This window comes from Condylura cristata, unplaced genomic scaffold (genome assembly GCF_000260355.1).
Source record: "Condylura cristata isolate star-nosed mole 26May11 unplaced genomic scaffold, ConCri1.0 scaffold00015, whole genome shotgun sequence".
NCBI classification, from domain to species: Eukaryota; Metazoa; Chordata; class Mammalia; order Eulipotyphla; family Talpidae; genus Condylura; species Condylura cristata.
The window spans coordinates 969,047-995,604 of record NW_004567116.1 but is presented as its reverse complement, the minus strand read 5'-3'; the positions used below and the strand labels follow the sequence as shown (position 1 = coordinate 995,604).

The 26,558-nt window shown below is 44.8% G+C and overlaps 1 protein-coding gene across 1 annotated transcript in view; it reads left to right on the top strand.

Moving 5' to 3' along the window:
- Positions 1-26,558, top strand: part of KDM2A (lysine (K)-specific demethylase 2A) — an 87,674-nt gene that overhangs the window by 49,452 nt on the left and 11,664 nt on the right. The window contains exons 6-13 of the mRNA XM_004682576.2: positions 4,591-4,769; positions 10,074-10,180; positions 10,539-10,632; positions 11,763-11,916; positions 13,304-13,419; positions 16,642-16,768; positions 18,026-18,420; positions 25,942-26,025. Coding sequence (XP_004682633.1) covers positions 4,591-4,769; positions 10,074-10,180; positions 10,539-10,632; positions 11,763-11,916; positions 13,304-13,419; positions 16,642-16,768; positions 18,026-18,420; positions 25,942-26,025 — 1,256 coding nt within the window. The remainder of the gene's footprint in view (positions 1-4,590; positions 4,770-10,073; positions 10,181-10,538; positions 10,633-11,762; positions 11,917-13,303; positions 13,420-16,641; positions 16,769-18,025; positions 18,421-25,941; positions 26,026-26,558) is intronic.

Genomic DNA, 26,558 nt, shown 5'->3' with positions numbered 1-26,558 from the left:
GACAGAGTGGGGAGCAGAACAGGCAGATCGACGAAGTACACTGCTGAGGGGAGCAGCGGGCGGGTCAGGAGAGATCTGCCGCGCGATGTGGATCTCCTCTGGGGCAGATGGGGATCAAACTCATGCGGAAGTGGCTTAAGCTTCTTAGTGCTGTGCTTTAACCCACTGTGCCACCAGGGAGGGCCTCATTGTGATATTTAATAATAAATACAGGCTCTGGATACCACTAGGGACGTGTGATGCTCCACCTTCTAGGCCATGTAGGCAAGGACTTAGTCTTATGCATTAGTCTCCTTTTGGATTTTTTCCCACTTCTTAACCACTTTTTAATTTTCTTCATAGTATGTTTATGGTTAATAATGATTTTTTTAAAAAGATTTATTTATTTATTCATACAGAACTGGGGTACAGGCCAGAGATGTGGAGAGTGAGAGGATTCACCAGGGACAGAGTGGGGATCAGAACAGGCAGATCGACAAAGTCCACTGCTGAGGGAAGCAGCGGGCAGGCCAGGAGAGGTCTGCCGCGCCATGTGGATCTCCTCAGGGCAGGCGGGGATCGAACTCATGCGGAAGTGGCTTAAGCTTCTTAGTGCTATGCTTTAACCTGCTGCGCCACCAGGGAGGGCTTGGTTAATAATGGTTTTTCTAATCCCTTGTAGCCTTGTATTTTCCAAATAGACCTGTGGATTACAGATATTTGCTATAATTTTAAATTAACTAATGATTATACCAAACAGGCTTAGCAGAAATTTTAACTGGTGCCTAACTCGATGTCCAGCTTGTATGAAGTATAGCTCTGTTTTGTTTTTTCCCTTGAATAACTCATTGTCGAATGCAGTTCACAAAATGTTGGCAATTACAGTAATCTACTTCTACTGCAGGTACTTTGGTTAGTCTTTTTTACCTAGAATAGAATGTGACATCTTCATTGCCAGTTCATTTTCCAAAAAGATGAAAACCGGCCCTCCCTGGTGGTGCAGCTGTTTAAAGCACAGCACTATGAAGCTGTCACAGCCACTGCAACATGAGCTTAAGCCCCAGCAAGGAAGCTGGCCCACATGGTGTAGCGGACCTCTCCTGGCCTACCCACTGCTCCCTTCAGCAGTGTATTTCAATACGTCTGCCTGTTCTGCTCCCCACAGCGTCTCTGGTGAATCCTCTCACCCCCACCCCCGCGGCTTGCACCCCAATTCTGTGCATACAAATAAATAAATCTTAAATAAAAGATGTAAACCATTCTCTGGTGTAAAATTTTTTAAAGATTTATTTATGCATGCAAGAGTTGGGGTGTAGGCCAAAAGTAGGGAAGGAAATAAGGTTGAGAGGATGTACCAAAGTTACAGAGTGGGGAGCAAAGTAGGCAGACCTACTAAAAGACAATGCTGAGGAGAGCAGCAGGGAGACAGGAGAGGTCTGCTGTGCCCTGTGGGTCACTCCCTGGCCAGGGATCAAGCTAATGCTGTGGTAGCTGTGGACAGCTTCATAGTGCTGAAATCTAATCCCTTGCACCTCGAGGGAGACCCACCCACCCACCCACCCCCCATGTAAATTTTGTAATAGGATATATTGGCTGAAAGTGGTCTTGAATTAAACTGCCTGGGTTCACCTGCCAGCTCTCTGATTCCTGGCTCTGCAGCCTTGGGCAGGTCATGTGACTGTGAAGTGCTTGCATAGAGCACGGTCCGGCACAGGGGAAGTGCTCAGTGAAGATCAGCTACCACTGAGCTGAGCGCCCTGACGCATGCACAGAGCCCTGAGTGACCTGGCAGCACAGGCAGAGTGCAGCTGCTTTTGCTTTGATGTATGTTCCTGAAAGAAGACATTCACTTGTTAATAGTTTTAAAGGATACAATTCAGTGGCATTGGTTTATTTATAGTGTCCAGCCATCGCCAGTGTGTAGCGCTGGGATTTCTTCATCACCTCAGACAGAAGCTCCATACCCATTAAGTGGTGGTTCCCACTCCTTTGTTCAGGCCCTAGCCACCAATATTTTCTTCTTCTGTGAATTTGCCCTTTCTAGCTATTTCACATAAATTAAATCCTAAAACATACAGTGCTTTGTGTCTGACTTTTTTTTTTTTCCTGAGCATGATGTTTTTGAGGTTTGTCTGTGTTGCAGCGTGTAAGAGCATCTCATTCCTTCTTCACAGTTGAGTGTTGGTACTCCCTGCTGTGACCGCTCTTCCACGTTTTGTCTGGCCACAGCCTGTGGACGAGCACTTGTGTTATTTCCCCTGCAGCATGCCTGGAGCAGGTGTGAACATTCACGCACAAGTTTTTGTTTGGACACCGATTTCAAACCTTTTGAATGTGTCCCTAGGCGTAGAGTGGCTAGGTCATGTAGTCGTTCTGTGTTTCGTTTATTGAGGAACCCCAAACTGTTCCCTGTGGTGGCCACACCGCCACCCCGCCGCAGCGCCTGAGGCCCAGTCTGTCTGCTTGCCTGTGCCAGCACTTGGCCTTTTTCCCATTGCTGTTTTCTCCTTACCCCTCCCCAGCGGCTGCAGAGCAGTGTTTCAGTGCAGTTTTGGGTTCGTGTCCACTTTGCTTCCAAAATAGGAACAGTAGGTAGAGTAGTTGCCTCTCATCACTGTTTGCATGTTTGTTGCCTGTCCGTGTCCACTTGGGCAGCCCCGAGAGCAGGGGACCAGCCCCGCAAACAGCGTGGTGTCCCCATTAAGGCCAGGTGTGTAGCGGGTGTTTATGAGTCATTGACGAGCTGAGAATCTTCCTGACAGTCCAGTGGCAGCTGCTTAACTCTTTTCTTCTCACCTGAACCACCCTTTCTAAACCATCTTAGTTTGACTGCCTCTCTACATCATCTCATAGGCTGTTACCTCTGCTTGAAATTCACTGTTGAATCTTCCTTGTTGAAATTCTGTTTATTTCATTTAAAAAAAAAAATTTTTTTTTAACCCACTGGTGGCACAGTGGGTTAAAGCACAGCACTGAGAAGCTAAAAGCTGCTTCCGCATGAGTTCGATTCCCACCTGCCCCGGAGGTGACCACATGGCGCGGCAGACCTCTCCTGACCCGCCCACTGCTCCTCTCAGCACTGGACTTCGTCGATCTGCCTGTTCTGCTCCCTGCTCTGTCTCTGGTGAAGCCTCTCACCCCACCTGAGCCTCTGGCCTGTACCCCAGTTCTATATACACAAATAAACAAATCTTTTAAAAAAAATTTTTTATTTATGCACACAAGAACTGGGGTATGGAATAGAGGTGTGGGGGGGTGAGAGAATTTACCAGAGACAGAGTGGGCAGCAAAACAGGTGGATCTGCTGAAAGACACTGCTGAGGGCGAGACAGGAGGGGTCTGCTGGGCCCTGTGGGTCTCTCCCTGGCTGGGGATCGAACTCACACTGAAGGGGCTGTAGCTAGCTACATAGTGCTGTGCTTTACCTTTTATACCACCAGGGAAGGCCTGAAATTCTGCTTATTCTTCAAGGCTCCATTCAAATGTTTCTTCCCTTCTTATCCTAGAGGCCTTCTCTGGTCAACCTATTTCAAAATTAGATGGTGCTTTCCTTTTTACTGTTTGATTAAGCCTCTCCTTTGTTTCTCATTATACTTCACTGACTAAATCACCATGGTGACCCGCCTAGTATTAGAACTAAGAATTAAACTTCGGCCCCTTTGAGTCCACAGCTGTCGCCCCCACGCTTGGTGCTGCCTGCAGTTGTGGTGGCTGGCATCATTGAGTCTGATACAAGTCTCTGTGTTCATCACGGGAGGTTTATCATTCAGTAGATATTTGTGGTCTGAACAAAAAGGATGGTTTATACCAGACATACGTGACAGGTTTGGGAAATAAGCATTTAAAGGAAAAATGGATGGATGTACATGTCATCTAGTCACAGAATAGTGCGTCCTTCATTCAAATTGTGGAGTAGGTTTAGTGAGTCTTCGGGCCAGTAGAGAGCTCAGTGGCTTGAGAGCAGTGGCCAAAGCTGGACAGCGGGGTTCCTATCCCACATGTTACCTATTTCCTCAGCTCTGAAGTGGAGGTTAGCACTTAGCATTTATAATTGTCAGCATTGAGTATATTGAACTTGAAATACAATGTCTGATCACATAAGTAGGCATTTTGCTAGGAGCGGCAGTTGCGTTTAATGTTACCTGTTGTCTTTTCCATCCTTTGATTTGATTTTCTGTTGTGTATTCATCTCAAATGACAGTGCTTTTTTTTTTTTTTTAAGATTTATTTATCTGTGCATACAAAAATGGGGTACAGGCCAGAGGTGTAGGGGTAGTGAGAGGATTCACCAGGGACAGTGGGGAGCAGAACAGGCAGGTCATCGAAGTACACTGCTGAGGGAAGTAGCAGGCCAATCAGGAGAGGTCTGCCGGACCTTGTGGTCACCTCCAGGGCAGGTGGGGATCGAACTCATGCATAAGTGGCTTTAGCTTCTTAGTGCTGTGCTTTAACCCACTACGCCACCAGGGAGCGCCTGACAATGCTCTTGTTTTACTGAGTACCCCAAATAGAAAGGAATAGTTTGTTTCCTTCTGATTACGTTTGATATGTTTAATATAGTTAAGGGTATTTGTGACTCAGTTGAGATGATTGGTGCATCCTTCATTGCAGGGAGTCGTCGCATGGTGGATGTCATGGATGTGAACACCCAGAAAGGCATCGAAATGACCATGGCTCAGTGGACTCGCTACTATGAGACCCCAGAGGAGGAACGAGAAAAGCTCTATAATGTTATCAGCCTGGAGTTTAGCCACACCAGGCTGGAGAACATGGTGCAGAGGCCTTCTACGGTTAGTGTGGTCACTTGCTCCGCTTGCTGTTTTCACAGAGAAGATTGCTATTTACCGGGAGAATGTGTAACTTTTTGGATATACCAAGATGAAGATGAACAAGACAATTTCATAAGAATTACTTGTGTGTTTAGAAGGTTCGTCAGGATAGGGAGGGGCCGTCTGCTCTCATCATCAGCAGCTTAGTTTAGGAACATTGGCCTGTGGATGTAATGGAGAAGCGTCTTAAAAATCACTCTCACAGAATCTTTAAGTAGTGACTTTGTAAATTTCTATCCTGTATGTTGCACTTGCTGAAACCCTTGGGGAAAAACTGATTTTAGAGCCAGGCGATCATTTTATGAGATGATTTCTTGAGTAGATTATATGTGCTGAGTGCCTGATGGTGCTATATTGACAACCTGTTTTAAGGCAAAGTTAGTTTGATTTTCCTCAGCCCTTTTGAAGGTAGATACTGATAGCACCCATCCTTTGGCAAAATACTATAGGATATTGAGAACACATTTCCCTGAGGAGAACTGGTTTCCCTTTTGGTTTACAGCTAATAATAATCATTTGAAACATTTTTATTCATTTACTTCCTGACTCAGAACTCATTTGGGTCAAATTTCCACCTGGAAGACAGAATTTGGAATGCTTAGATCATTTTTTAAGTCAGGGTATCTATTTAAATTTTCAGTTGAAATTCAGCATTGGAAGAGTTGCTTATGTTATTGTGTGTACGCATAGGGTGTACATAGGAGCGCACACACACACACACGGAGGTGCATGGTTAGCACTGACACATTAATATGTACAAACCAAAAAATATGTTTGTAGTATTTCAGTGTTATCTGTAGAAACATTTTAATTTTTTGTCATTGCATCTCAGAGATGTAACAACTGAAAACAGAATTCTTCCTTAAGAAAACTTTCCCCACCTAGATCAACAAAAATCCTTTTTTACATTATCATTTGTTCTGTCATATAAAAATACAGGAAGACAGGTGGCTAGAATTTAGCCTTGTTACTCAAACATGACCTCCTTACTCAGTAAGAGAGGGCTCCTAACAATACTGTTTATAGACGTGCACTTTTGTACTTTTAGAATTTTAATTTAAAAATACTGTAGTTGTAATTATGAAAGTAAAACTTGACCTGGATTATACTTCTCCATTCTTAAAGTTTGGAAATGTGTTATTCACACATGAAACATTCTTTGTAGCATTCTGAATTTAGTTTTCCTGTTTCTAGTTTTAATGATACATTATTTGTAAAAATCAGAAGAAATATTGTCCTTTTAAATGGAGTAGAATCTATCAAAGTTTTCAGAAATGGGGGACTTTCTGTAGGGCAGAGGTCACAGTGCACCAATATGTGTTAGGTCCTTAAAACATAATCAGAAAGTCCAAGTCACCTATTGAAAGCAGACAAGGTTTATGTGGCCTTGCTATGTAAATGAAGCATGTTCAGTCTGCTGGAGTAGCGTTTATTCACTAAGTTTTTTTCCCCACTATATGTTCCTTGGTTTATCTAAGTCATTTCTAATGTATTTCAGTAATACAGCTTAAGAAACCCCACAACTTTACTGGGGCACCATTGATAATGCAATAAAGTGAATACATTTAAAATACATTACAATAAGTTTTGGACAGATGTAGTCATTGGTGTAATCTTTTGTTCACTGTGATTGTCACACCTTTAAAGTTAACATGTGGGGCCTCCCTGGTGGCGCAGAGGGTAAAAGCGCAGCTCTTTGAAGCTGTCTGCAGCCACTGCGGGGGGGAGGGTGTGACCCCCATGGTGTGGCAGACCTCTCCTAAACCCTCCGCTTGCTCCCTTTAGCAGTGTATTTCAGTGAAGCTGTCTGCTCTGCTCCCCACTCTGTCTCTGGTGAATCCTCTCACCCCCTGCACCTCTGGTCTGTACTTCAGTTCTGGTGTACATAAATAAAGTTTTTTAAAAATTTAAAGTTAACGTGTTGATTCAAGAGCCTGCCACATGGTAAGCACTGTGGTAGGTAGTAGAAGTGCTATGAAAAATAAGATCATTCTTGTCTTCAAATGCTTAGTGTTCTGTGGAGAAGAAAGACAGTGTAAGAGGCCTTTATGTAAACTACAATATGGTAATTGCTTCCCCAGTGAATAAAAATGTATTTTGGGACCAATAGGAAGGACTCACCTAACCTTAGCTAGAAGAGAAGTTGGGAAGTCTTTGGCAGAAATAATATTTAAACTTGTCATGGAGGAAATCATAAAGCAAAGAGGGAAAACTAAGATGACAGGTTGAAGGAATACTAAGTGTAGGAATGGATGGGTACAGGCGGTGCAGGGTGCAGGGAGAGGAAGTGGTAGCTCTCTCCCTTCACTTGAATACATTTGACATGTAACATTGTGTAAGTTTAAGGAGAGTTACAAGCTTGTTACTTTGACGCACATGTTGATGGGAATGACTGTAATTGTAGCACTGTTTATCACATTGCGTATTTATAGTATATGGCCTCGGCTGTGGGTGTCATGATGCATGCATTAGCTCTCTGCCAGTTACTTACTACTCAGGACAAGTTTGTGCCCTTAAACACCATCCTCCTTTTTATTTATTATTATTGAGGTAACACTGGTGTACAGTGTTGTAGCACCCCCTTGGGTGCTATCACCACAGCACACCTACCACCCAAGCACCCATTGTCCACCAGCATGGTCCACTGTGCTCCCTCCCCTCTGCTGCTCCTCCCGGCCCACCTTAGTCCTACAGTCAGATTTCAAGGGTTTGTTGGCAGTTTGGCTTTATGTCCCGTTGCTTGATTCCTCTATTCCACATCTAAGCGACCCCCTTCAGCTTTGTCCTCCTGACTTACCTCACTCAGCATCAGCCCCGCTAGTTCCATCCGTGTTGTTGCAAGCGGCAAGAGTCAGCCTTGGTTAATAGCTGAGTTACATTCCATTGCAAACACCATCAATCTAAGCTTCCCATCCACACCCTTCCCCCATCACCTGATAGACCATTGTTTTGTTCTGGCTTTTCCAGGTTTTTTATTATTTTTTCCTTCAAATTCCACATTTCCTCATATAACTGATAAGCACATAGTACTTGTCTTTGCTCTGTGTGACTCATCTCCCTCAGCACAGTATACTCTGGGTTCTTGTCGTTCTTGTGTGTGTGTGTGTGTGTGTGTGTGTGTGTGAGAGAGAGAGAGAGAGAGAGAGAGAGATCTCTTTTATACCTCATCTCTTGCGGGGCAGTTAGGATTGTTTCCACATCTTAAGAAGTGTGCATAATGCTGCAGTAAACATTAGAGCACATGTATCTTGTCAAAAATCCTGTTTTCATTTTCTTTATGTAGCTGTAAGTAGAATTACTAGATTGTGAGGTTCTCTGGTGAGAAGAGCTAGTTCACTGATTGTTGTCATCCTAGCAGTAACTGAGAGGTAGATTAAAACAGCAAAGGGCCCTCCCTGGTGGCGCAGGGGTTAAGTCTCATCACTATGTAGCAATCTGCATCACTGCAGCATGAGTTCAATCCCCAGCCAGGGAGTGACCCCTGTGGCACAGCAGACCCCTCCTGTCTCCCTGCTGTTCCCCTCAGCAGTGTGTTTCAGTAGATCCGCCTGTTCTGCTCCCCACTCTGTCTCTAGTGAATCCTTTTACAACCACCATCCCCACACCTCTGGCCTACATCGCAGTTTCTTGTGTGCATCAATAAGTTAAAAAATAAAAAGCAAATGATACATTATGAGTGTTTGCTTGAGAATGGGGAAATTAATTGACGGAAGGCCATGAGCTGCGCAGTGAGTGAAGAGATGAGGCCCTGGGTACTGGACTTACTGCCAGCTGGGCCCAGCTATTTGTGCACAGCAGGTAAAAACTGATGCCTCCTTCCTTAGGGACATCAAGACAGTTTGAAAAAGGCCTACGAAGGCCTTTAACCTAAAGATTAACTTAAAAAGAAATGTATACCATGCCACACCATTCTTTTGGTAATAGGATGATACCTACTGCCAAATACAGGGAGACCAACAAGAATGACTTGTTACTACAGGTGAGTAATTCTGCCAGAGAAATTAGTTTCTCTCTAAATGGTAAAATGTGTTCCTGACCCTTTTTCTCCCTCTCCAAACATAAGGACTTACATTGTATTGAGCAAACACAGCTACTCGCTATGTTGTTAAAGGTTTGTTTATGACAGTACCAAGAGACAGGAGATGCTGGTCACCGCTTTAAGAGAACACAGCATAGACTTTGTTGATGAAAAGAAATTAATCTGGAGCTCTTTCAGTGTTCGCGTTTGGCTAAAACTGTTGGCTCCCTGAACAGAGATTCTGCGACTTGGATTAGCAAATTCACTTTTGAAGTTGCCCCTCTGTCTTGCTTATTTCAACCTGCGTGTCCCTTGTGACCCCTTCTGAATTCCGCTCCACAGCTGGGTGTCCACCAGATCTCTGGCTCGTATAATCGTGCACGGGTTGTCCGTGTTTGTCTAGATACGTATACTGTGTGGGGAACAAATGATCACATATACGGATGTTGTGATAAAGCTTTTAAGTTAGATACTTGGAACATAAGTGTGAGCGAGACTCATGGTTGTCTGGCTTACACTTTATCAACCTGCAACTTACCTCTTGGCGTTCAGTGGTTGAGTACAGATCTTTGCAGGTACAAGATAGGTTACCGTTCAGTGTGCAGTATTCAAATAAGGTCATACTGCTTTCACTTCTCATTTCTTTAGCGTATTATTTTCTGGCAACATTATTTCAGAAAACTTGAACAGGATTTACATGTAATCCTCACAGTGGTCCTTTGAGCCTTGCCTGTGATCGTAACAAAATGTGACAGGCCTGGAGCTTCTGATTCCTCACTTAGACCCTGTAGCACATTGCTTGTGCAGGTCTCAAATACTACTAGATTTCTTTCTTCATGTTCTGTCTTTCTGCCTTTAATTCTTTCTTTCTTCCTTCTCTCCCTCCCCTCTGTATTTGAGCTCTTCCGAGAGCATGGTGCGTCTCTTGGTATGTTTACAGGTGTCTCCCAGCAGTGCTTGCTGTTATGCCCCCGCCGCTAGGGCTGGTGGTCTGAGAACTGACAGGAGGGAGCGGGTTGGGTTGGGTACTGCTCCATCGTGGGGGACGTTGTTACTTCTGTCTGTAACCATGGTCATGGAACCGTCCATCTTCATTCTCGTTGAGCAAGATTCACCAGCAGATTGTTTTCGTTAAGTTGGAGACTTTCAGTGTGTATTTTGAGAAATTCTGTTTTTCTTCGCTTTAAAGTTTTCTTAAATGCCAACCCTTCTTTTAAAGCCTAAGTGTTTCCTCCTCTTTTTTAAAGGTGGATTTCATTGACTGGGTTGACAATATGTGGCCAAGGCATTTAAAAGAAAGTCAGACTGAATCAACCAATGCCATCTTGGAGATGCAGTACCCCAAAGTGCAGAAGTAAGTGACTGGCCTGTGCCAGAGACCAAAGTGCTAACGATGAACAATTAATTCCTCCCTTGGGAGCCTCAGAGCATGTCTTAAATGCTTTAAAATAAAAGGCATTATTTAAAGAGTAGCCTTCATAATTCCAAAGGAAGAGCAGTATGACTGTCCCTTAGCCCGTGGTCACATTGTTAAAGGGCAGGTGCAGGGCTTATGGTAAGGTATTATGTCTTGAAATTTCATTCTTCTCACTAACTGCGAATTGATGGGGCAGGATGGGGGTGGGGGGTGTACACAAGGGCAGAGTGTGGCATCTCATGGGACATGTCTTTTTCTTGTCAGTGCACTAACACTACTTCTTTTTTGGGGCCAGGTACTGTCTAATGAGTGTCCGAGGCTGCTATACTGACTTCCATGTGGACTTTGGTGGTACCTCTGTTTGGTATCATATCCATCAAGGGGGAAAGGTATGGTCATAGTTACAGTGGGGTTGGAGTCTGGAGCGGTTTGCTTCAGTTCATGCATGCTTAATCATAGACCCTGGAAATGAATTGACTAGGAGATTATCCCTACTCATATTTGGAGAGACCGTTCCCTTCTTGGCTAGAATTAGGAGTTAGTATAGGCCTACTAATTCTAGGCCATCTAGTCCACTGTTAGTACACCAGTATTTGTGTGATACTTAGGAAACCTCAATAGACCTCTTTCTAGATTCCCAAGCAGAATTTTCCAAATGAAAACAAGAAAATGGTTTTAAGAGGACCAAGTAATTTCTTCACATGGATAGTATAATAAAGTAGAAGGAAACACAAATTTTGATAGGTCACAATTAAATCAGTAAATTTGTTCCCAAACCCAAACCTGTGTGGTTTTCCCTGTGTGGAGGCATTGGTCTGAAATGCAGCCACAGAAAGACTTTACATGCTCTCTGAGGATGTAAATTTGGAATATTGTTGATAAATTGTGTTATAGCTTACCAGAATGTTGAGAAATCTAGAATTAACATCAGAAGTCTAGAATTAAATCTAGAATTAACATTAAAATCAGAATTAACATCAGTATTATATTCTTATTACCCTTGTCTTCCCATACTAAAGGTAGGTGTCTTTTTGAGAGGAAAGTATAGGACTAGAATGAAAACTTGCTTTTAAAATCTGGCCCTGATCAAGAGCAGCTCTACTCCAAATCTAAATCATGTAAGTGGTATCTTAAGTTTCATCCTTTTGGCCTTGATCACTAGGAATAAAACAACCCAGGCCTGTCTCTTGAGGATATTATCCCTCATTGTACTTCTTAAAATTACAGAGCCCAGCGAATAAGGGGCTCACTCCGTAACAAGCCACATCACCCCTTTTGGTCTTGTTGGATTCTGGGTTCTGTAGTCAAACCACAGGGAAGCCCAAACGCTCCTGGATCAAGGGGAAGACAAAAAGTTCTGCTTCTGTAGCATTTCTCTGCTGGCCAAGCTCTGTAGGCTGGGAGAACTGCCTGCCTCGCAGCTGCCTGTGGGTCTTCACTCTGTACCAGCTGATCAGTTGAGGGAGACGACTGGGTCATGTCAATGGCTGTTAACAGACTCAAGTTTTTTAACTCACAGGTCTTCTGGCTCATCCCCCCTACAGCCCACAACCTGGAGCTGTACGAGAATTGGCTGCTGTCAGGGAAACAGGGAGACATCTTTCTGGGTGACCGGGTGTCAGATTGCCAGCGCATTGAGCTCAAGCAGGGCTATACCTTCGTCATTCCCTCAGGTAAGCAAGGTGGGGGAAAGTGGACTGGCTGGCTTTGTTTTTTCCTTCTTAAAAGAGTGGATGGTTTGCCACCAGGATTGGCCTTGGTGCTGGGGTAGACAGAGCACATTAGCTAGCTTTCCTTTTATTATGGAATAGATGACGATAATTTATTTTAAAAAATAATGAAGGCGGGCCCTCCCTGGTGGTGCAGCGGGTTAAAGCACTGCACTGAGAAGCTAAAGTCACTTCCACATGAGTTCGATTCCCACCTGCCCCGGAGGTGACCACATGGCGAGGCAGACCTCTCCTGGCCCGCCCACTGCTCCCCTCAGCAGTGTACTTTGATCATCTGCCTGTTCTGCTCCCCATTCTGTCTCTGGTGAATCCTATCACCCTCCACATCTCTGGCCTGTACCCCAGTTCTGTATGAATAAATAAATAAATCTTTAAAAAAAAAAATAATGAAGGGGCCCTTCCTGGTGGCGCAGGGGGTTAAAGTGCAGCATAATGAAGCTATCTGCAGCCACAGAAGCATGAGTTTGGTCCCTAGCCAAGGAGGTGACCCACCGGGTGCAGCACACCTCTCCAATCTTGCCTGCTGCTCCCCTCAGCAGTGGATTTTAGTCAGTCCACCTGTTCTGTTTTCCACTCTGTCTCTCACTCCCTCCCCTTCTCCCTGTGCACTGCTGACCTGTGCCCCCCATTTTTATATGCAGAAATTAATAAATCCTTTAAAAATAAGAGTCATAATAGTAATAATAATAAAGGTAGTAATAATAATAAAGGTAGTTTTCCCACTGAAAGTCCGTCTCTGAGTTGCCAGTGAGACTTTTCAGACCTACATGTCTGGGTTCCGTATTAGCACCAGATACTCAGACTCTAGGGGTGAAGACTGCTGAGCCATAGGTACAAAGCCTAGAACACTTGTTCTTCTAGGGGATGGCTGTGAGGGCCAGAGTGTTAAATCACCCATGTTTTTGACCAAATTACTAGCTTAGACTTTGTAATCACAGACCTGTAATAGAGTTCTGAGTCTGTATTTATCTAGGGCTCTGTTAGTCAGATGTTTAAATTCCATTGAGTTTCATTTATTGTGAGGAGTAAGTGAGAATACACTGTGCTATACCTGGATTCTATTCATTGCTCCAACAAATAGAATTTATGAAAAATTAGTTATATGCTAAGCATTTCACCTCCATTTTCTCACCACTGAAAGCTTACCCAACACCATATAGTTTATCTTGATTTTATAAAGTACATTGAAGCTTCAAGAGATTAAGTATCTTGATCAGTCATCTAGAGGCAGAATTTGTAAAAATAGGATCTTCGGAGCCCACTAAGTTTTCTGAGAGAGCAGTGTTACCGTGTGCGTTTACAGCCTCTGCTCTCCACTCCCTTCCTCCAGGCTGGATCCACGCTGTGTACACTCCTACAGACACATTAGTGTTTGGAGGCAACTTCCTGCATAGCTTCAATATTCCCATGCAGTTAAGAATATACAACATTGAAGATCGGACACGGGTAAGTATTTGTATTTAACATGTGGCTGTAAAGAGGCTTAGTCCACTTAAGTCAGACAGTACAAGAAATTTTGTCTCAAAACCAGTTTTTCTTTGGGTTAAAATTCATATTTGGGGAACAATGAGAAAAACGTTTTAACAAAATCAGTATGCTTGGTTTTGGGGATTCCCAATACTTGGAGGTGTTTGGTGTCTCCTTGGGTTTTCATAGAGCATGAGATAGATATCTGCTAATCTGTTGAGCTCTGTTTTTCAGTTTTATGTCCTAGAACAATTTGATGTGATGCAGTTTATCAACTCAAAATTCACAGCTTTAAATTCACATATCTTGCCTTTCTCAAAAGGGGTTCTGGAAAGACAGTTAAGCCTTGTAGACAGTGAATTGTGTGTCTTATTTTCCTAGTTTTCGAGCTGATAACCTCTCCAGACGTATAGGGAAAATGTTATTTCACTATATGCTCTTGATAACTTTTTTTAAAAATAATATATTTATTTTTACATCATTTTATGTCTTTTTCCATCTCATTTGTAATCCCCATGGGCTTCCCATCACCAAATCAGCCGTGTGCCATCACCATAATTCAGTGCATTTCCCTCCCCCCACCATTTTTTATTCCATTCCCCAGTCCACCCCCGTAAAAATGTCTCTGGTATATAGTTGTTCATTATTATTATTATTATTATTATTTTCTCCCCTGGCACTTTATACTCCTGCTATGAGTGAAACCATCCAGTATTTTTCTTTTTCTTTCTATATTATTTCACTAAGCATGATCCCTTCCAGCTCCATCCATGTTGTTGCAAAAAGACATGAGTTTATCACTTTTGATTGCTGAATAATATTCTGTTGTATATATGTACCACATCTTTTTAATCTAGTCATCTACTTTTGGGCATTTGGGCTGTTTCTATGTCTTTCCAATTGTAAATAAAGCAGCAGTAAACATGGTGTCTTTTTTGAATCAGTGTTTTTGTGTCTTTTGGGTAGATACCTAGGAGTGGGATGGCTGAGTCATATGGAAGCTCTATTTTTAGCATTTTGAGAAACCTCCAAACAGTTTTCCATAGTGGTTGTACTAGTTTAGATTCCCATCATGCTGTCGATATCTTAAGGGAAGAGTTTACAAACTTCTGTAAAGAACCAGAGGGTAAATATTTGCACCTTGTGGACCATGCAAGTATTTAACTAAGCCTTGTAGTTTGAAATAGTTAAACCAGCATGCTTCCAATAAAGCAGACTTTTCCTTTACGGACACTGAAGTTTGAATATCACGCAATTCTTGTGTTATAAAATGCTCTCTTTTCCAGCCATTTAAAACTCTATAAAAAATATTCAGCTCAAAGAGCCCTCAAAAACAGGCAGCAAACCCAGTCCACTAAGTGCCATTTGTTGGCCTCCCTTGCCCTAGAGAAATAGGGCTTACTTCTTTACCAGAACCCCAGTGGGTAATGGTTGAATTATATATATCTAAAATATAAATTGTATTGGCATTACAGTATTTGTAGAGTATTATTTACTGGTCCTCATACTCACAACTTACTGTCATGTAGTTCAGCAAAGTAATAGTGAGTTTATGAATTGATTCTAGCAAACATGAGGAAATGTTAGCATTTGGTGAATATTGGATAACATAGACATTTTCAATATGCATGTTTGCAAAATTAGAAATTAGCAAATAGAATTTGCAGAGTACAAGGAATGATCACTGACCTGTTTACTCTGTACATGGTCAGTTGGCCATTACAGTGCCTGTTTGGAAACATTTTCAGAGTTACCTGTTATCTCAAACACAAGGTTGTATTATTGGAGTTACAAAGACTTGATTTTTTTTTTTTTTTAAAGATTTACTTATTTATACATACAGAACTGGGGTAGAGGCCAGAGTTGTTGGGGGGGGGGGGTGAGAGGATTCACCAGAGACAGAGTGGGGAGCAGAGCAGGCAGATTGACTGAAATACACTGCTGAGGGGAGCAGCGAGTGGGGTCAGGAGAGGTCTCCTGCACCCTGTGGGTCAGCTCCCCGGCCGGGGATCAAACTCATGCCAAGGTGGCTGCTATAGCTTCTTAGCCCCTTGTACCACGAGGGAAGGCCCTGGCCAGGGAGTGAGCCACAGGACAGAGCAGACCTCTCCTGTCTCTCTGTTGCTCCCCACTCTTGTCTCTGGTGAATTTGGTGACCTACCCCCCCAGCTCTTGTATGCATAAATAAATAAGATAGATCTTTTTTTTTAATATAATAGTTTATTTTTACATTATTTTGTACTTTTTTTTTTTCATCTCAATTGTAATCCCCATGGGTTTCCCATCACCGAGTCCTACCTGTGTGCCATCACCATAGTCCCATGCACTTCCCTCCCCTCCACCCCGTTTTTGATCCCATTCCCCATTCCACCCCTACAAATAAAATCAATCTTTTAAAAGAAAAAGGTTTCATTAGTTCCCTGCGTACATAAACACAGTAATTTCATATATGTAAGGACATAATAAAACATACAGTCATCTTACTTCTTTTTGTTGCCCATTTGAATCTTTGTTCCATGGTTTTCTGACACAGGGTAAAGCTGCGTAAAGGCAAGAGCACATGGCATACATGGCTTTTGTGTTCTAAGAACTCTGAAACAATTTTCTCACTGGAATATAATGTGTTTTACTCTTAACATTTTACTCTCTTTCCCAACACTTCTTTGATGCTTTCCCACTTAACCAAGACAGTTTCTTGATGGTTCTGAACAATTTTCCAAGTACCTTTCATCTTTCGTGATTGTTTCCTAAAACCAACATTTTCTTTTTTTTTTGAAAGATTTATTGGTGCATACAGAACTGGAGTACAGGCCAGAGGTGCAGGGGCGGTGAGAGGACTCACCAGGGACAGAGTGGGGAGCAGAGCAGGCAGATGGACAAAGTACACTGCTGTGGGGAGCAGCGGGGAGACAGGAGAGGTCTGCCACCATGTAATAACCTCCAGGGCTGGGGATCGAACTCACACTGAAACAGCTGCAGCCAGCTTGCAGTGCCACACTTTTAACCTGTTGTACCACCAGGGAGGGCCAGAACAACATTTTCTAGGTTGACAGATCCTCAAAATCTTGCCCCAAATGCCAGCCTGGGTTTGCAGGTTGACTTAGAATTTGCCTGGGGTTAGTTATTGCAGTGATTGAGTTTGTCTTAATTTCTTCCCCTTGAAAACCACTAGCTTGCCTTTCTCACTCTGTTCCGATACAGGTTCCAAATAAGTTCCGCTACCCCTTCTATTATGAGATGTGTTGGTACGTCTTGGAGCGCTATGTGTACTGCATAACCAACCGCTCCCACCTAACCAAGGAGTTTCAGAAAGAGTCCCTCAGCATGGGTAAGTGTTAGTCTGTGTGGGCTCTCAAGGCTCTGCAGACCTGTCAGCAGGCTGTTGCTCAGTAGCTTTGTTTTTATTTTTTGACTTTTTACTCATCTACCTGGAAATACCAGATTCATTCACTGGAGTAAAACACTAGTTAACACTGATCTCCCCAGATGTGATCTAGTAGACTAAATGAAGTACAGGTCCCACTACCTGAAAGTAGAACCTTCTACCTTTAGGGAGCAGAGAGATCTGGTCTCAAGATCTGATCTTTGTCTGAGTTGTTAATACTCAGCTCCTCAGAAGAGATAATCTGTTGTCAAATATGCATTATTGTACAAAGATGCTCTTTGACTCAATAAAAGCTGGGAATGTACCATCATGATAACAACTCTTAGTATATTCCAGGCAGTGTGCTAAGCAGTTTACACATTGCCTCTGAGGTTCAGGTATTATAACGCTCATTTTACAAATGGAAATATTAAGGCTCAAGGAGATGTAAAAACTTGTCTTATGGTCTTACAGTTAACAAATGAGAAAGCACAGCTCCAATTAGGTTGGTAAGACTTTAATGGCTGTATCCTTAACCTCTACACTTTTATATATCCATAACTTCTGTCAAGAGAAAAATTTTTATTGAATGGCAGAACAGTTTCATTTACACATTTTTAAGGTGTTCCATGTGCTGAGGTGGAGGGGAGCCAACATTATATTGTCCTGGGGGCACATGTTTCATGGTAACTGCAAGCCAAAAGCATTTTTCTTTATTTTAGCACTTTCCACAGATAATAGTTTATATCTTCATTTGAAAATGAAATTGTTCATCCGATATATGGAGGCAAGATGCAGAATTACATGTGATGCATCAGCATTTTAAATATATGTGTATTCTTTTAGAATATAATGAAATATACAGTGTATTCTTTTAGAATATAATGAAACAACCCCATGTTTAAAGTTTTACTTAAAGCTACTTTACAGCTATCTTCATAGGTAATTTATTTTAGCACACAGTTTAAAGACTAAGCCTTTCCCAGTCTTGTTGAAAATCCAGATGACCATTGCTGCAGTTGTCCTACATCAAGACCATGATTTTGCCGTAAATAAGGTTTTCAACAATGGACAAATGGGTTGGAATAAGGAGAGGCCATTACAAAACATGACAGCTTCATCATTTATAACTTCAAGGCTCCTGTCCATGATGCCAGTTTCTCTCCTTGAGCTCGTGACCAAATAATACAGTCTCACTGCATTTTTTCTTCATACTGGCAGATTTGGAGTTAAATGGGTTGGAGTCTGGAAATGGGGATGAGGAGGCCGTGGACCGAGAACCCCGGCGCTTGGGCAGTAAGCGTTCCGTCCTCACCAGCCCTATCGCCAACGGAGTCAGCCTGGATTATGATGGACTGGGCAAAACTTGCCGAAGTCTTCCAAGCCTGAAGAAAACCTTGTCTGGGGACTCATCCTCTGACTCTAGCCGGGGCTCCCACAATGGCCAGGTGTGGGAGCCACATTGTACCCCCCGAAAGGACAGGCAGGTGCATCTGACCCATTTTGAGCTTGAAGGCCTTCGCTGCCTTGTAGATAAGTTGGAGTCTCTGCCACTGCACAAGAAATGTGTCCCCACAGGGATAGAAGATGAAGACGCCCTCATTGCTGATGTGAAGGTAAGGTTTGGTAATGCTGTGTGATGCCGCCTTGTGGCCAGGGCAGGCCGCTTTTGGGTTTCAAGAAGGAATGAACTCTGGTTCTGTCAGGGAGAAGTTGACATGTGAAGTGTTTTGGGGCTGCGGTATTTCAGATGGAGAGGTTAGAGCCCTTTATGAGAATACTAACGTATGTTTGCTTGGAACTTAAGTTTAGTTCTAAAGACACAGATTTCTGGCTGACCCTGAAAATAAAGGAGAACCTGAAAAGATGTTCGCGATTAAGAAATACTATTTTAAATTTAGGTTTTACCTTCAGATAAAGAGCCCTATTTTGGAACAGAAGTGGCTAATAAGTCTCTAGTTACCTCATCCCAACGAGATTGACACGAAAGAAAATGTTCAATGTGGGGTTATGTTGAGTAGAGTTAGCATGTTTCAGATTTATCTGGAAGACATCAGGGCAACTTCTGAGAATAGTGTCACATTTTTCCAAATCATATATTTTCTTCTCTTTGAGAGTCTCCTGGCATCAGTAATTTCCAAGGCTTAGCTAATCCTCGTGTATTGATCTCAAAGAAATAAGCTTTTTTCCCCCCTAGGAATCCAGGTTTGAGTAGTCTGAATTGGAGGGAGTGATGAGTCTTTCCTCAAAAGTAAACCATTAATGTGAGCACCAAAAAAATGTAAATTACGGATTTTTTTTTCTTTTAAGATCCATGTTAGATACCTGGCTTGGGTGCAGGACTTAAGATGTGTATTAGAAAGCTAGCTCACAATTCATAATACATGTTATTTTTATCGGATTACTTCACACTGTAGAATACAGGAAATAATTTTACAGAGGGTGGCCTAAATGCCTCATATAGGAGTAGCCTGTTCTGTGCCTGATTTCTGATTCATGTTTTTTCTTGAATATAATCAGCTGAGGTGTTCGTGCCTTCTGCAAGCCCCCTCAGGAAAGAATTCCAAAGATGGGGTTGGATGGAAACATGGTGGCTCTCTTTTTAAGGTTGACATTTGAAATCGTATCTTACTATTTACGTATTACTGAAAAGGTAAAATACTAAAGAGAATAAAAAGGGATGGGTGGTAACCTGGTGAGACTGCAAGGAGAAGGCCAGTAGTAACAGGCAGGATGGTGAGTTTTACTGTTTGGTTCTGTAAGGTTTGCTCTAAAAGCGGCAGGTGGTATCCATGCAGCTTATATTTAGGTGAGGAGATGACAAAGTTCCAGGTAGGTGTGGTCCTCTTTCTACAATGATTAATGTGCAGCAAATAAACTTAGCCTCTCTATACTTGCAGGCCAGATGCCCTTGAATAAGCAAATGACATTATTTTTTTTCCCTTTTCCATTCTGATGAGGCCTATGTGAATGTGTGGTCCTGAGAGTTTGAGAACATCCTTTTTATTCTATAGAAGGTTCTAGAGCTATTCCATCATGAATACATGTGGGAAACATTAAATTGTGACTTTTGAGACTTATTAACTTTCTTAATTGCCTTTGGGAACCCTGAAAAGAGAGGCTTCTGAGTTCCTATCTCACTAACATTTTGTTGTTCCTGGGTATCTGTATTCATGAAAGAGAAAAATACCTTTTCAGTCTTCGGTGCCTGTAAATACACCTTAACCAGTTGTAGGAAGCTGTTTTATAATCCACTGATCAGTTGTGCACAGTCAAGTTTCATGATAAAAATATACTGACTCCCTTCACTGAAGTAGCTAAATACGCATATTTGAAGAGAGACAGTTGGTGTAGTGGCATATTGGGGAGGAATGTGAAAGGTTTGGATCAAATATTAAGCAGAATAAAAGGAGACAGCAAGGAGGAGAATGGACTAAAAAGAGATCCCTAAAAAGAGAATTCTTAGTATTATGAAAAATGTCTAGAGGGAAGCTTCCTTTTGTTTTCCAGGCATCATAAAAAAAATAATAAATAAATAAATAAAACATGACTGCCATCCAGGTTCAGAGAGAGTGGCCAGAACGCTAGGGCTGAGTGGCCAGGGGTGACTGCCTGGGCCCACAGTGTTGGACATCTCCCTGTAGAGGTGGCCTCACACCTTCTCTTTCCCCTGGTTCCAGTCAGTGCAACTCTTGGAAAAGACAACAGAAACCCCCACTCTGCAGGTAGTTTCACTTAAGATCAAGTGATTAATTATTCCTAGTATAACCCTTTGTTTACTCTGAGATTCACAAAACAGTTTAGAACTTGCATATGATAAAAATCTGAGCATCACCCAAGGAGAGAAAGCATCAACCTGGTTAGGTGCCGAATCACTGCACAGCTGGAGACTGCAGTGCTGGAGAACTTTGCGTGTAGCAGAGAGACACTGCAGTGGAGGACAAGAGCAGCCCTTCCCGCAGAGAGGAGTTGTCTCTGTCATGACCCGGAGACTTTCCCGACTTACCAGAAGAGTTGAGAGGAACCACACCCACGAGATGAGAGACAGCTAGAGCTAGACCCGTCCTGACGTCATGACGTATTCCCTGGAAGAGCAGTCAGTTTTGGTGATACGGTAACTGGGCTTTTGAAGACGCTTCTGTTAAGTTCCGAAATGTTGAAGAAAGAATCATAGACTTGAGAGTTGGGACATGCTTTGATGAAAGAAGGGGCTTTACGAAGTGCTGGCAGAGTTCGACATGGTAATCAGTGTGTAGAAAGGGCAGGTGTGGGTGACCTTGACTCCTAGAAATGCACGGATGGTAGAATGGAGCTTTCTCCTCTGAGATTTTCTCGCATTTCTAAAATCAAGAAGGCCTGTCCTTAGCAGAGGCGGGACACTAAGCTGGGAAGGGTGTGCGCAGCAGGGCAAGGGCCACAGCTGTTGCTGTCCCGTCCCAGCCAGGGCCTGGGCCAGGCTTACTGTTTTGTTTGTGTCTGTTTGGGTAATAAAGGAACTCGTCATAGATGTACAAATATAAAAAGACACTTTCAATATATTGACATATTTGGCTGCCCAGCTCCTTAATGAAACATTCAGTGTTGAGTATTTTCCACTTTCCCTTATTCTCGAAAAGATTATGGTACGGTTGGCAAATTAGTTGGGTTTTCTCTTACATAAAGTAATAATTGGGGTTGTGGTGAAAATTAGTAATAGCAAGAATCAATATCATGATCACAGAAAAAAAAGCAGATGCCACAGTTGTGTGAAATTCATTTATTCCGATGCTTGAATAATCCCTGCTGGGCTCTGTGCCTGGAACCAGGCTGGGTGTTGGGCAAAATACAGACATGCTGTCTCCCAAACCCCCAAGGGGCTAACAGCCCAGCGGGAGTGGAGCAGGCCTTTGGGCCTGAGAGGGGGCTGTGCCCTGGTGGACAGGGCCACCGGGGACTGTGGGGGACTGGGCCCTGGGCCAGCAGAACTGATCAGCTGTGCTGTTAGGAGGTTAGGTTGAAGTAGACATAGTTCTTTTTAAAGTTTTTATTGTATTCTTACATAATGTCATAGTCTTAATAATCTTTGTTGCCTGGTTTATAATCCAAATATATAGATAAAAACTTAGGCCTTGTTTAATTTATAATTTGGAGTGATTCCCTAATGACCTATCAGGTTTTTAGACTTTCCTAGTGGCCTTTAGAATTTATACTCGCTACAACTTGAACTTTATCTGGAATAACATCATTGTTCTCTTAAGTATTTGTACACTTAACCATCTCTCTCGGTTAGATAGCATTAAGATCAAAATAAGTATTTTCCAAGCCCTCTCACACTACTAAGGGGAGTTTCAAACACAATGAGCTGTTTGCACTGGGTCTTTGAGTCTCCCCATACAGTGTACTCAGGAGGACCATAGGACACCAGTCCGCCAGAGAGCAGGGACGTCTCTCTTTTTCCTTGGTAAACTACTGTAAAATAGTTTGCTGCTTTGCAGCCCCCACAGCAAAGCCCCAGGGCCCAGAAGGCCTGTTAGGCCATTGACTATGTGCATAAAAACTCTTGGAGACAGTTGTGCTGGAAATCACGAATTATGGAATGCTATCGCCAGTGGCTAGAGCTAGTGTCTTAGTGGCCTGAGGTATCAGTGTCAGAACAGCATCTGTAATTTCCCAGAAAGCCAAGTTACATTTATGTGAGTCAAAATACTGCATACATTCAGACACAAAATACAACACGCTGTGGCCCAAGAGTGTGGTGGTTCATTCTGAGCTTCACTTCGGCCTTGGGTCAATGCACAGACTGGGTGACACTTGACTTCTCTGAGTGCGTGGAGGTGTGTCTGATGGGACGCAGGGCTGACTGCTGGTCTGGGGACTATCAAGGAGGCAGGCAGAACACTGAAGGGAACAGGAAGAGCAGGAGTGGTGTCCTGGAGGTGGGGTAACTTGGGGGCAGAGTCCGGGCCTTGCCCTCATGCAGGCCCCCAACAGCTGGTATGGGGTTGGCAGGTGGGAGTGTGGGGCTCCCTGTACCTGCTCCCCAGGCCCAGGCTGGCTGGTGTGGCTGGGCCAGGCTGGGCCCGGGTGGGTTTGTGGAAAGCGCTTCCTGGGTGAGGAGCTGCGGTCATAACCAGAGGCAGGCATCTGTTGTGGAAGTGGTTGATATTAAACAGACATCTTGTATCCAAGAGCTCAGTTACTGGTTGAAGTGTGTCACTCCTGAGGGTTTTTCTGGGAACCTGGTTTTTCTGGTTCTGGATTCCGGGTTGGAGAACAGCAGTGAGGGCAGGTGAAGCCGCCGGGACTGGGGAGAAGGTAACTCAGGCGGGGTGGGGTGGGGTGGGGTGCTTGGCTCACCCACCGAGGTGGAACTTCGGGCAACTCGCTGTCTGCCTGGAAGCTGGGGAGAATAGTGGGGCGCAGCCAGCCAGAGCGTGCCCGCGGTAACAATGAGGTGACCCTGAGGGGAAGGGTGTGGACGGAGACAAGGACAAACGCCAGACCAGAGGCCGAACGGGTTAAAGCTCGCCCTCGGCCTGGCGCCTTCCGCGGCGGCCAGCGGGAGCCGGGGCCGCCGGCTCTCGGGTTGCAGCGGTGGGAGGGCGGGGGCGGCGGCCTCGCCCGGCAGGCAGGCTCTCCTCCAATCGCCGCGCCGGCGCCCGCGGCGCGCCGCCTCCTCCCCTCCGACTGCAGCAGGACGGCTGGGCCCTCTGCCTGGCTCGCTCACTCGAGCTGCGCTCCCCCTCCTGCCATCTTCCGTTGCAAAGCATTTCTGGGAGCTGCATGTGGGTGACGCAGCAGCATTGTTCGCAGGCACAGGAAGCCGCGGCTGAGCTGAAGGCTCGAGAAGGAGCTCAGCCCTGCACGCTGCTCCCTCCGGGTAGCCGGAAGGGCTCCGGCCCGACGGCCCTGCCCGATGTACTCTGGGGGATTCCAGCATTTTTAAGTACATCGGGATTTTCCTAGCGGCTGAAAACCCAACTCCTTCAGTCCAACTTCCAATACAGAAAACAAAACAAAGACGCTGGGGAAACTTCAGCCAAGAGCCTCGGCAGCTCCAGAACGACCAGGAACACAAGGTCAGGCGGGCGGCGGCGAGGCAAACAGGCAAAGGCTTTCTGCTTGGGGTCTGTGTGCCTGGAGGGACTTTGTCTCACCTGAGGCAGTGGGGTTGCCCCGGGCCAGCCCAGGACAATGCTTAGGTCACTTAATGCCCTCACCGGGTGGGGTGTGCTTTTGAATTGGGTCGCCTAGTTTTGGGGAATTCTTCCCCTTCTCCGGCCAGTCCGCTGCCGCCCGGTCTCTTCCCCTTCCTGTGATGTGTGGGGTGTGGGCTCGTGTTTGAATGTTCTCCGATGGGAGCCTGGATAGGCGTCAGCCTTTCCGCACTCCACCCCCGCTCCTGTCCCAAACCCCCGCTGGTGAAGGGTGGTGGCTTCTTTATATGGTTTCTTGAAGGGCCCCAGCTGGAGTCTGCCTTTTTTGATGAAGGCAGGGCGTGCTTGGTTGTATGGCCCCAGCAAAATAAGGCTTGGAAGGGAATCTGCATTTCCCTCCACACCCACACAGACCCCTGTACGTGGGAACAGCTGCCCCCTGCCCCCATGCAGACAATTTCTCCACCGACCCTTCCCTGTCACCCCTGCAAAGATCTAGTAGGTAGAATCACATTGCTTTTGGTCGACTGTTAGCTTCCTTTTCTACTCTTAGACAATCGTGGATCTTTCTGTGCGGTCTGTTTTGCTGAAAGTGGAAAGTCCCTGTTTGTGGACAGCCCGTTTCTCTCGGGCAGAGGAAATGGGCAGAGCCAGCTCCTCGCCAGTGAGCAGTGGGGGAAGGGAGCGCCGTGCTCCCAGCGCACATTTTGAATGGACCTGGATTTTTCACCCCGGGGAGGTTAGGAGCCTGTCCCAGAGCCCTGTCCCACGTGGCACCGCACCGCCTCTTCACCCCTACGCAGTGCAGTGCTAGCAGGAGGCTCCAGAATAGGATGCCATGGCAACTTGGAGTAAATAAAACGGCTGCAAATGAAATCGGTTTGGGGGAGGGTGAGAAGCATCTGGAGACTTGGCAAGGGCATCTTCGTGGAGGAGCTTTGGAGTACGAATTAAAGGTTTGTTCTGTAACCCCCCAACTCTGGGATTTGGGGCGGGATCCTTAGGGTAAAGAGATGACAGCACTTGATAGGGAGCTGCCGCTTCCAAACGTCCTGGTCGGGGCTGAGGCCCCAGAATTGATGACTAGTGGTGGCCCAGGCGTATCAGCCTGTCCAGGATCAAAGTTTTGTTTCCACCGAAACAGTTAATACCCTCGGCACACCTCAGGCCAGCAGAAAGGAAGTTTGCCTTGTTTTCTGGGCTGGTGTTCTCTTGCTATTGCTGTTGCTGTAGAGATGAGGTCAGAGTCAGAAGGGTTTCATTTTTGTAAAGGGTTTGGGCTTCAGAAATTTATTTCTCTCTAAAACAAAAGATTTGTTTCAAATTAACACTCAACCAGCTTGATTCACTTAAGTGGCAGTTTCTTACTGTAACATTGTTTCTGAAGCCATTCACACTAGATTGATTAAAGCCAGGAGAATTACTGTTCCTAAGATAGTTCCTGCCCCAGTTATGGGAATAAAGGCAGGTAACTGTGCGTGTGTGCGCGTGTGTGTGCAGAGGGAGAAATTAGAGATTGAGATTTCTGTAATCAGCGTTGGAAGACCAGATCCACCAGCGGAATCGACACATGAAAACTGCTGTTCATCTTATTAACTCAGTATTAGCCACTCTCTTTCTGGCCACTTCGCTGCCATCTGCACAGATACAGAAAAGTAGAGGAGTGATGCAAAGCCCCCCCTGTCATGTATAAAGTTGTGTGACAAGGAACTTTGGTCTGCAAGTTGTGTTTGTGAGCGCAGGTGCCGATGGCAGCGCGGTGCATGCTGGGGCTGGCACACAGGTGAGCGCACCGTCCTGGTGGGGCTGCCCTGGTTCGGGTTTTCTCCTGCGCCTGCAGTTTGTGTCTTTAGGCAGTCAGCATGTGAAGGGAAGACACGGTTACCACCTGCTCCCCCACTGTCTTGTGGGGGCTCCGTCTCCGGCGGTTGCCCCTGGGAGCGGCTGCCTCTCGGCTCGCCCTGATCTCCTGTTCCCTTTTCTCTCCTGTCCTACTCTTAGATTTTGCTGGAGGAGCTTGCCAGCAGCGACCCCAAGTTAGCCCTCACTGGAGTCCCGATAGTACAGTGGCCAAAAAGGGATAAGGTAAGAAACTTCCTGCTCCTCAGGCTGCTGAAGCCTTTGCTCATCAGCCTAATATTACCATTCTGGGAAGAAAAAGAACTGGACGCAGACAGCTGTGGGTGCAGGAATATAAACTGACAGGAAACCATTACTCAGTTCTGTTTGACTCTTAGGTCGGGTAATTGGCAATCCATCTCTGGAGGTGACTCTCTTAACAGAACTAGGAGACCTGCCCTAGGTCTGGACGCCAGGGTGTGCATCTGCTCACAGAGGGGATCGGATCTCAGCCTCTGTCCCAGCGGTCAGCGTTTCACAGATAGGATTTACACTGGTTGCAATACTTACACACGCAGTGAGGGCCAGCACTGGTGAGCTGGAGCAAGCCCTCTTCCAGGTTCCCTTCACGTGCACGTTTCAGTATTAAACTGAATGAGAAGAGAAGGAAGGACTCGCCCATCACAGTGAACTGTCAGCTGTGAATGCTCATGCCTCTTCAAGTTAGATCTCGTGTAACTTTTTCCCATTTGTCCTTGTCGAGGTTATTTATTAAATAA